This window comes from Diospyros lotus, chromosome 8 (assembly GCF_014633365.1).
Source record: "Diospyros lotus cultivar Yz01 chromosome 8, ASM1463336v1, whole genome shotgun sequence".
NCBI lineage: Eukaryota > Viridiplantae > Streptophyta > Magnoliopsida > Ericales > Ebenaceae > Diospyros > Diospyros lotus.
In genome coordinates, this window is record NC_068345.1 from 28,860,609 (window position 1) to 28,872,276 (window position 11,668).

Below are 11,668 nucleotides of genomic sequence, written 5' to 3' on the forward strand. Positions count from 1 at the left end.
TACATAAAAATATACCAATTACAAAAAGATTCCTCATTAGGTGCATAGAGGCGCGTGAGGCGCATGTGAGGTACAGGTATTTTGATCATAATATCTTCTTACGTAATCTAAAATGTACAAAATAATTGTAAATCTAGCACGATTCTTTATTTATTTGCAGCAGCCTCTGACGTACACCGCCAATAAATGGATGGCGTCGTCATCTTCCACGGCGATTCATCAATCAAAACTCCATCGCTCTAGAATTTTACAACAAATGAATCAAAACCCCAATTTTCTATATAATATGATGCCCGAATTAACGAAACCCGAATCATCATCTTATCATATCATAGACGAAATGAACAGAGTAGACTTTTAGTTATATTACACCGGGTCGGGTCGGGTCAGGGACTGAAAATGAAGTCCCCACATTTACACTTCCAGCAAACGGGCACGTAGTCGGAGGCCCCGCCTCTCCAAAACGCAACGGCTCTGATCCGGGGGCCAACCGGCACTTGAATCGCCTCGCACCGCCGGCCGCATCTCGGCGGCCTCGACCCTATCATCCTCATCCTCATGCCTGCCGCCCCAATCCCCTTCTGCATGAATTCATCATCTTCTCTTGTTACTTTTTTTTTTTTTTTTTTATTTCAAACCCCAAAACTTATAATTAGTATTATTATATATACAGGTTACCATGGAAGGAGAGCCAACCAGCAGCTTGGACACTGTTCTTCCTGCAGCATGTGATGAATTCTGTATATTAATTCTGAGATAATTAAATGCGTAGAAGAAGAAGAAGAAGAAGAGCTAACCTTCAATGGCGGCGGTGGTCGGACTTGAAATCAAGAGGAAGATGACGGCAATTACATATATGACGTTAGGAAAGCATCCCATGTATGAATTTCCCGATGGATAGAAACCAACTGGCAAGAAAATAATTAACGTGTGTGTGTGTGCGTGTGTGTGCGTGTGTGAGTGAGTGAGAGAGAGAGAGAGAGAGAGAGAAGGCTACAGATTAAGCTTAGACATAGGCTGAGATATGCGAGAAAGTTGACGAGATCCAGAAGGGGAAACAGAAAACAACGTGCCTGATGTCTGATGATGAAGGCCCCAACTATACTTTTTTTTATAGTGCAGCAGAAACCCTAAATTAAAGAGAGAAGAGAAGAGAAGAGTATAGGGGATGGGATGGAATTCGGAAATAGCAAGTAGAAGGGAATTGAAGATTCACACAAACAAACAGCAGCAGGTGGCGATGATGATGCTGACTTGTGATTTTGTTGCGTTTTGGTTTTGGGTATTTCTCTTCATTCATTTTCACTCACTTTGTCCCCTCTGCCCACTGCTTTCTTTTCTTTCTTTGCTCTTGGTGTTTGTGTCGTCTATTCATCTTAATAATCAAACATATAAAGGTTCATTGCTATTTCAAAATATATCAATGTTTCTCTGAATTGTAAACTCTTCTAATACTTCAATAAAAAAAAAAAGAAAATTCAAATCATAAATCTTATTAAGATAATGGCTTATATTAAGTGATGCTGCAGCAGACCACAAAGTGATAAATTTACCTAATTGCATCACTTTCACTTATTAATGATTATAAAAGAAAAAATATACCCTAAAAACACAACATTATTACATGATTAGCATTATTATTATTATAGATAGTATTTACCCATTTGGCAGAAGGCTGCATTTATTGCCATAGCAGAAAAGCTGCCAACTGTGTCATGGAATTCTCCCTCTCAAACACCCAGACACAGAGAGACAGTCATGTGAGTGTGTTTCCAAAGGAAAGATAACATCCGGCTGTATCTATGGCGAAAAATGTTGGTACACCTATTTTGTACATCTTGGGCTATAAAATGGGATATTATGACAAAAAACCCCTCATGAGGCGCATAGAGGCGCGTGAGGCTCATGGAGAGGCGCAGGGTATTTTGGTCATAATATCCCCTGTGTAGCCCAAGATGTACAAAAATGGTGTACATGTAGCATGATCCATCTATGGCTCACTGTACATAAAGTGCAACTTCACTGTGCCGAGAAATTGTATTTTCCCAAACGTACCTCAATAGAAAGAAAAATTTATCATTTGCCAGGTTGTAATGCATCATGCTTGATGGAAACTAATACAATAAAGCTATGATTCTTCTTATTTATTCTAAAGAGAGTCAGATGGGCACAATATCTGCTTGCTTCTCAGTCTCCTCTCTATATCTGAGGCTAAGGGGAAGCCACACCACATGACACACCCTCCACTATTTTCTTAAGCCTATACGCACCTATGCTTAAAAATGAATGAAATTGTTGAAGGTTACATACTTCTATTTCCACAACAGATGACAAAAAATAGATCGCTGCTTGAGCAGATGCCAGCGGGACAACTTCACAACAAAAAATTATCAACCATGTGCTGAATAACATCAGTTCCATCAGAATTCAACCAGTAGGTTTTAACCTGCATGGACAGAATAAACGAACGTCGTTTACAAAATGAGAGTTGAGATTTGGAGGCATGCTCACTGCTGAACATCAACAGAAGACAGTTAAGTAAAAAAAAAAAAAAAAGGAACCATAGAGGGACTGGTTTGTAAATGGTTAAAAAAGCTATAACTAGGGAGTTCCAGCTCAAAAGCTTGACTTTTGATCCTCATCTCCCTTTGGGGTTATGGAAAACAATTTGTTTCGGTATAGTAAAATTCAGAAGCAAGAAGAAATTTACCTGAATGGTACTGTGTGCCAAAAATCGTTGTGCGGTCCCTCTGAAGTCTACATCAACCCTTTCCCAGCTGACTTTTGTGAGACCCCTGAGCATTGCCTCTACAATTGTACACAATGGGGAAGGATTGAATAATGTTTGAAAATATAGAATGGTCAGGGTAAATAACGTTTGAAGATAATTTATACCCCCAGAACAATTACTCAGAAAAAATCGAATGAAACGGAATATCATAGGGTTCTTCAAATCCTCTAGCAGTAAGGGTTCTGAAGTTTGATATCCTTACAGATCAATTACTCAGAAAAAATCGAATGAAACGGAATATCATATGGTTCTTCAAATCCTCTAGCAGTAAGGGTTCTGAAGTTTGATATCCTTGGTCATCATCGCAATTGAAAGAAAGGGCATCATAATAGTTTTCTTTACTTGTATTTCTTTTTCATTGAATACCAATTCTGGCATAGGTTTTCAATTTCCTTTTCCATTCCTTCCCAAGTGCTACAACAAACAAGTGCATTTATATCTGTTTCCAGTTCAATTGAAACAAGACATGCTAGTTCCGAGCTCTGCCTAGTCTCAGAAAATGTGGGCCCATACACTATATTCCCAACCGCAAGGTCATCCAAAAATGAACTCACCAAAAGCATTGCATAATTATATATTCCTTTAATAAACAAAGGAATATATATATCCATTAAGAGATCTCTGCTTTTGAAAATTCTTTCAACCTTAATTACTCGTATCTTCCATACCTCATCTGATAATGTACCCTAACATCATTTCTAGTGTATCATTAAGCACAGTGAAGAACAGCACAAAGATGCATAAAGTTAAATTCTTCCTTGCTTTTTGTGTTCCTCTCCATGACATGGGATGAAGAAACAGTCGAGAAGTATGTTGTACATGTTCGAAGCACTTTTTCCCAAATGCAATACATGCTGACTAGGAACACTTCACTTATGCTACTAACATATGCACTCATTTTATGCCAGTACCACACAGCTTGGACAACTTTTCCAAGAAAAAAATATCATGAAGAAATTCATCACATGTCAGACACTTGCCATCTAACTCAAAAGCTTAAACTGTTTGGTTGTGCTGCCTGTCCCTCTTATATTGCTCAAGATCTCCCGTTTCTTACCAAATGCGGGCCCTAACAAAATTTAATTTTAGAATTGTTTTAACTTTGTAATTTGGATTTGATAGCTTTTTGTGATAGGATGTTAGTCTATGAAGAGGCAATCTTGATGTGAACAAAAATGACACTGGAGTTTGAATAAAATGGATTGCTCTCTCTCTCTCTCATATCATCTTCTACAACTTCTCCTTCCCAGCTTCTTCTTCTCCCTTTCCTCAATTTCTTCGGCATCAGCATATGATCTCCTTTTTCTTACCGAATGAGGGATCCGTGGCAACTTAGTTACATAAGTAATATTTTTACTCTCTTTTACACTTCCAGAAAAAATAACAAATAGAAGGATCTCTCTTCAGCGTATACACTTTATTTAATTCTAAGAATTTTTCAAGTGGAGGTGTCGGATTTCTTTGACTTTATACCAGCTTGGCAACTCTTACCATTTCTCTTTATGAAACTCATGTTAACAGCTTTAGAACATCATGAATAACTTGGATACCATCTTTAGAGCTTCAGATAAAAATAAGCAACTAACCTTCCATATCAGCGGTCTTACTTCTGTTGCCTTTGGTCTCTACTGAGGTTCCATCTTGAGCGTGTGCAGATTTTGCTGGCTCCACATTAATTATATGTGGATATTTCTCACTTCTTGTAAGATTTTGGCGCTGAAGAAAGAAAAATATATGAGGACATTTGAAAGATAACTAAAAAGCTCCGTGGAGCTTTAGAATTACCTTTGGGAGCTCACTTCGATGCCGCAATGATGATGTACTCCATCCAACAAGATCTATAACAAAGTGTCAAGTTCTTCACATTAAACCCAGGTTTTCAAAAACATTGCAATTGTCAACAGCCATTCTTCACAACAAATTCCCATGTACAGTGACTATCTTCCAATTGTATGTTCAAATTCAGACACCTTACTTCTAAATATTTCTTAGGAGCACAAAGGCATTTACATAAGAAGAAGAGCAAAAATTCATATAGAATGGCAGGATACGGTCAAAACGTGCATTAGCATAGGCAACACGACGCCTAAAGGACCCTAAAGCAGATCTGCAAGACAAGTTTACTTAGGTTATATATCATTTGCAGTAACCAAATATGGATTCAAATAAAAAATCTAACAAATTCAGTTGGGGCTCACATAAATGGAAGGTTGTCACTATCGTTGACCATCTGAAGTAGAAGAGGAGGTTTTTCTTTAGCACCATCCCTTAAAAATAAATGTTTCCCAGTTCTTCCAAGCATCCATGATGCACTGGACGCTGCCTTCTCCAGGTTGTAAAAGCCACAAAGTACGGGGGCCTGCAAACCATAAAAGTCATGAAGATATAAGGACAATATTAACAATTATGTATATCCATGATATTCTTTGTAGTATAGAGCACATTTCTGCTAATACCCCTACCGAATGGCTTTAGCTTCTTTATCATTCTCAAGTACTTTAAATAAGTGAATCATTAAGAACAAGATGCTAAGGGCCTAAAAGCCAATAGTATTGCTGTGGTTTTTAAGCAAACTAGCTTTTTATCAACCTATTTTTAAAAAAATCAGCTTTGGTTGTTTCAGTTCTTCCAACAAAGCAGGATAAGCTGCTCTTTAAGGAAAGCAAGGGACCCCTATTTTTTTTTATAAAAAGCACAGTAGCTTTTACTGGGACCCACAATCATTAATAAGCTATTTACTTTTATAAATATTCTCTCTTCATAATTATGCCAGTTTCCAAAATAGTTATTTAATCCTAGAGTCTTTTCTAATCATTTTAAAAATTTACAATACAACAAAAAAATACTAACCAAACACTTATTTCTTTTAATATTAATAAGCACAGCACCGCACTCAGTTACCAAACACTAGTTTATCAGTATTACTTTCACAGCACAGCACAGCAATACCAAACAGGCCCTAAGACTATAAAAATCAATTAGAGAGCTCAAAAACTGGTTTAGCAAAATATGATCACCACAAAAGAAGAACGATGACACCATTAAGATAAACTACTAAACCTTAACGAATGGTTTTGATTGAGTATAAGTGCAGGACCAGAAGGCTTTCGCAATGAAAGATCTCAGAACTCTGCATATCTAGCCCCAAATTACTCTAGGTAAACAGTCTTTACAGAGCTCTGATATTTGCAGATTGCAGTGAAGCGTATAGTCAGTTGTTTGGACTAACTACATGATGAGGTATCGCTTTATTATGTGCCCTAAAGAATTCATCATGTCTCAGCAAACTCAACCACACTACTTCTTGGAAAAAGAAAAGAAATATCATACTCAAATTGCTTTAACTCATTTTCTTGTTTCCTAAACTAATTATTGACTGTTTTACTAATACTGAAAGATCTATGGAATTGAATCATGTTGGGCACAGAGAAGAAAAAAGTGGAAATATAAAATTCACAGATTCTGCTAAAAGTCTTATTAGATTTACTAAGTTTAAAGCATTCCTCAGAAAATGTACAAATGATTGATGAAGGAAAACATATTTGCTGGCCCATTTAGTCATGGAGTTGTTTGACAGATGAGTTATCACTTCTGCAAAAAAAAATTCCCATTAAAAGAAAAGGAAAAACTCCCATTGCCACTTACAAACAGCTCTGTCTAACTCTTTCATTATATATAAGAGGTCACATGTCATATGAAAATAAGGAGGAGTGATATGCATGCAGAGGCTATATCCATTACCTGTTTATGCCCCCTTGAACCGAGATGTGGTGTTGCGGAAGTTATAAAATTCACAGGCTCCAAACCAGCAATTTGGCCTTTAAATTTCTCTTCTGGAGCTGGATCTTTGGGACCATTACTTCTACTTTCTCCATTTTCTTGGGAAGGTTTCTGAGTGATAACTTTTCCATACAGCTTAGCAATGGCATATCTTGCTACTAGGCCACCCAGTGAGTGGCCTATAAAAGATATCTTTACAAGATCTGGATAACGCCTTACAACAGATATTACCTGAAAGAAGGAATACTTGTTTTACCATCCTTGGATGACAACTTCAAATGGAAGAGAGCAGTTTCAATCATAATTTGCATCTATAAACTAAAAAACAACTGGAAACACACAATTCAAGAAGAGGAGCAAAAGGTGAGCATTTGATGATGCATTTATTACATAGCTTGATGCTAACACAAATTATGGAGTGTAAGAAGGTGATACTTGAAGATATTACATACCTCATCTGCTAATCTGTTTCCCATTACATCAACACCATGAAATGTCAAATGCCCATAATTACATTCGCTACCTAGAGATAAAAATTTTGTCAAATATCAATTCAGTGTTTAAAAAAGCACGCTTTAAGCACAAAGCACGGCATGCTTAGAGCTTTTTGTGTGTGAAGCTCAGCCACTTTGGATGAGCATAAATAAAGCACAATTAAGTTTTGCTTTTACTTGAGCTTCAAAGCTTTAAAAAGCACACTTCAGAAACACATTTTTTGTATCAAATATGAATGGTTGGATTTGTTTAAATTTTTGCAATGATGTGGCTGCTTGTATAGAATCTTTTACCCAAAAAGAAGCTGTTATTAGAGCTTAATAAAATCATATATACATTTGAAAAAAAAAAAAAGACTAAGCTATATTTACCGAGCAATAAATATTGAAGGAACATGTAACTAGATGTAAATTAGAGATTGCCAATTTATTCTTGATTGCTGTAAATTAAGGATTGTTGATTGATTGGGGATTGTTGTAAATTAGGGATGATCCTTTTTCTTTATGAATTTTTTTGCTATGATTATACGAACTTGCAACTGGGTATAAAATATAAATGAAAAATGAATCTCATCTTTTATTAAATTTGCAGCCCTATTTCTTATTTAGTTTGTTTAATGATTTTTTAACAGTTTATATTTTTTAACCTTCTAAAAGTTTATACTCCTTATTTCATTTAGCTTTGTACTTAAGCTCCATAGGCCTTCTGTCTTAAGTGCACTTAGCACTTCTGAAAACACTATATCATCCCACATACTAGAAGGTACTCATACATATTAGGATCAAAGTTTGGAATCAAGAAATTCAGGAGCGTTAATGTCCAAGGTTTCCAAGGTTAGTTAATTGAAAGAACTAACAACTTGTCCCCTGCCTGGGATTATCGTTTTACTTTACAACTAGCGGTTGATTATTACTTAACTGTGTAAGAGAGAAATATCACAAACCAGATATTTTTAGCATAGACACAAGAAACATACTCCTCAAGCACCCAAGTGGAAGGCAGAGTTAATAGTACAGTTTATTCTTTCTTGCATGATGATAACAATAATAAGCAAAGAAATAAAATACACTTGTACTGAGATTATGCTCCTCTAGTTTATCTAATTATGCATGGTTATAAAATTAGAGATCCAAGCAAACAAGATGACAGTGTTGGTCTGGCTCATTGATAGGAGTCATTTGATTGGTGACGATGAAAAATGTGGGGTAACCCTACAACTACAGTAAGTGTAAAAGTTGAACAACATTTAGGTTCTCTACATTGTTATTACTTATTAGATCAACTTCAATAAATATGACAGGTTGACCACATAAATCTGCTGTTCTTTTACTCTCTTTTTCCTTTTTTTTGAAATATAAATCCTCACATTACCACTGATTGTATTAATATCCCATTCCTTAATGTCATTGAACACATTTGTGGGCATCTCTCAATGTTAATAGGATTACAAAATGATATATTAGCCTTCTAAAGGATATGGTTGTGGATAGAGATGGTTAGAGGTCTAGAACTCATATAGCTGACCTGACCTGTGGGATTAAGGCTTGTGATTGTTGATGTCGTAATAGAGTTAAAAAGTATTTTTTTTGGTCATACGTGAAAAAATTAGCTTCGAGTGTTTATTTGCACGAAACTTGTTGCTTGCATTTAAGCAACACTATTTGGTCACCAAACATCATAGCATAACCCTCTGGAAATATCCTCCAATGCTCTTTGCAAAAATGCTGGAAAAGTATACATAAGAAGAAATAAAAGTAAAACCAAGCCCCCAACAGAGTAATCAACTGCTAATACTTCAAGAAAGGTGAAATGCAGTGAAGTAGAAATAATTTTACTGAATACCATAAGATTAAAGCATGAAACAAGTTAATGTGTACTCTTTTGAAAATAAAATAAGATAAATTAAGAGAAAAATATTTTCAAACAATAGGAACAGGAAGGAAAAGGACCATTGATTGTATAAAACTCACAGTGAACAACAACATCTCGAGGATACTGCTTCAGAAACTGTTTTGCAGCAAATCTCCAATTTTGAGCACTGAACACAGAGAAGAAAATATCAATTGAAAAGAACAATAAAAAATTAAGCATAAACACCCAAGCATCTGGTAGCAAAAGTATTCCGATTAAAGTATGCCAATTGGAACATGAGAACTATAGAACATCACCAGATCTTTCACAAATCTAAATGTCTTGATGACTTGTCCAAAAGAACTACGAAAAATAGCAATTTGATAGCCTTGAGCAACCAAGAAAAAATCATTGAAAATATATAGATATTTACTTGCTCATATAGTAATCTCAGGCATAGTTGTAAGTACCTACCGTACGAATCAATATGTAGAAGAAAAATGATAAAAAAAAAAAAAAAAACTAAGCATGTTCAATATAGGCTTGCATATTGGTATGTACCAGCTTGTAATCAACCAATAATAAGATTTTACGTACCATACCAGCTTTTTTTCATGGAATGTACCGGCTTGAGCTGTATGTTTATGTTTTTTATTTTTATTAAAATTATATGTATAACATATCAATTAAAACTTCGCTCTTTCAAGTCATAAAAATTATTCTAAATTATTATCTCACCTCATATATTATCCTTTATTTTTTGACATAAAATTAACCTTCTAAATTTATTTTTTAATTTTTAAAAAATATAAAAACTTCTCTATCATTGTCAAAAGAAAAAGGGATCAAAATTTGTGCACGGCACACACGCCCAAACATGCTTGCGGAAAGAAAAAAAAAAATCTTAAACCATGAGTCAACTAAGTAGCGGTGGCACTTCAAGCTGCAAAAGTATGTTGCTTTCATAAACAAATACGAATGAACAGCTGCTATCAAGGCTGGCAAAGAAATGCAGTGGTTGATGGGTGTTTTCCAAGAATTGGCTTGAAGGAAGGACATATAATCAATTGACATGCACTTAAGCTACGTAAGAAAACAGCCTATATTGCTAAGACCAAGGCCATAGATTGTTTGCCACCACCAGATTCAAGAAATTTTGAGACAAATAATGATGCTTATGAATATTGCAACTAAAGGCGATCCATTGAATTGTGAAGACCAAGACCAAGAACCTTTCATCGGAGTCGGAGAAGCAAAATTTGTTGGACCAAGGCATGGATAATTTGGTTAGCATTGGCACTCGGGTCATCAAGCTCATCAGTCTCTGCCAATTCTCCTCATGATTCTGAGGGGGATTGTTTATTGGGCTTTCTTGTTAACAAGGCGAACACACGTGTGTGCGTGGGTTTGATGATACATATATATATATATATATAGCGAGAGAGAGAGAGAGGTCTTAGAAGCTTTTACAGAATCACGATAGTTTTCAACACACAAACTTTTCGATTTACCATACGCAAAGGTCGCTTCTCCATTTTCCATCTCTAAAGGGTGCTTTTAGTTTCGACAAGGTTGAATTTCTCTTTCTGAGATCGAATTTCACAAACTTGTAAGTCGGGAGCTTCCTCTGTGTACAGGTTACGAAGGATTAATAGCGTTCTTGCTCTTAATCTTGCAGTACCAAACCTCCGATAACCTCATTGATCAGTAATTTCTATTGATTCAAGTGATTCTAGTTTATTTACCACTAAGATCTCCCTAGTTCTATTTCACTGTTCACTTAGTTGTTGGGAGTTGAATGTCACTGTTGGTTGCTGCCGCCCTTACAAGCTAGTCGTTCCCAGACATAATTAGAAATTCGTTAAATTCACTAGAGTCAGAGAGCCTAACCTGCCAATGATTCCATTGACCGTAACAACAAGGTGAGTCGGCGATCGAACCGTTCCGGCGGAAGCGGACTCCATATCGAACCTCCCATCGCCGTCCGATCTGAGACATCCAAATTTCGGCAAGAAGGAACTCCTCCTCTTCTTCTTATTCTTCTTCTTCTTGGTCTGGTCCAGAACGGTGACGGTCTTCTCACTACCGTTCTCCTCAATCTTCTCCGAATCCATGATGTCCTCCAGTCTTCCTCCGCCTCCAACTTCTCCTCGGGCAGTTCCCGAACTCTTCAACGACTCCGCCGAGGCCATTGTCGATCCACGTAAGCTCTCCGTGTATGGGAAACAGAGGCAGATTTATAAATGGTGGGATGCAGGCGACCGGAGTCGCCGGTCAACGGAGGGGGGCCGGCTCTGAAAAGATCTCTCCAACGAACAATGAATGTGAAATGCCCCAAATGGGCTTGAGATCCAGCGGCAAGCAGCAAATAATATAATAGAATAGAATATAATAGAATAAATAAATTGATGTATGTGTGTATTTTATTTTATTTTTAATTTTTAAAATATATTTATTATCCCTTAATTAGTAATATATAAAATGAAAAGGGAAATCGTGAAAGAGGATTTTTACGGGCCGAATTGTTTTGTTTGAAATGCCGACAAGACAACGATGGATTGGCAGCCGCCTTCCTAATTAAACTAACCGTACCCTCCCTCCCTCCCTCCCTCCCTCTCTAGAAGCTAATTGAATTGAAAATATCACCTTATCTTATAACACGTGTGTTGTCAAAGTTCAACCTATTATTATTATATATATATATATTGAGGTTGGTAGCTCCTAATTAATTAATTATACGACCGCGGCCGT

General features: G+C 36.4%; 2 protein-coding genes across 2 annotated transcripts; both read right to left on the reverse strand.

Annotated features, from left to right (window-relative positions):
* Positions 1 to 257: 257 nt before the first annotated feature.
* LOC127808083 (EPIDERMAL PATTERNING FACTOR-like protein 5) lies at positions 258 to 1,968 on the reverse strand. The gene is made up of 4 exons (XM_052346442.1): positions 1,661 to 1,968; positions 798 to 908; positions 679 to 719; positions 258 to 581 (listed from the first exon to the last, which is right to left on the reverse strand). The coding sequence occupies exons 1-4, from the start codon at positions 1,689 to 1,691 to the stop codon at positions 387 to 389; spliced, it is 378 nt and encodes a 125-aa protein (XP_052202402.1). The 5' UTR covers positions 1,692 to 1,968; the 3' UTR covers positions 258 to 386.
* A 147-nt stretch (positions 1,969 to 2,115) lies between these two features.
* LOC127808082 (putative lipase ROG1) lies at positions 2,116 to 11,267 on the reverse strand. The gene is made up of 10 exons (XM_052346441.1): positions 10,808 to 11,267; positions 9,037 to 9,104; positions 7,024 to 7,094; positions 6,533 to 6,802; positions 4,990 to 5,150; positions 4,843 to 4,898; positions 4,577 to 4,629; positions 4,378 to 4,507; positions 2,711 to 2,808; positions 2,116 to 2,446 (listed from the first exon to the last, which is right to left on the reverse strand). Exons 1-10 carry the CDS (start codon positions 11,107 to 11,109, stop codon positions 2,375 to 2,377), a joined length of 1,281 nt encoding a protein of 426 aa, XP_052202401.1. The 5' UTR covers positions 11,110 to 11,267; the 3' UTR covers positions 2,116 to 2,374.
* Between the last annotated feature and the right edge of the window lie 401 nt (positions 11,268 to 11,668).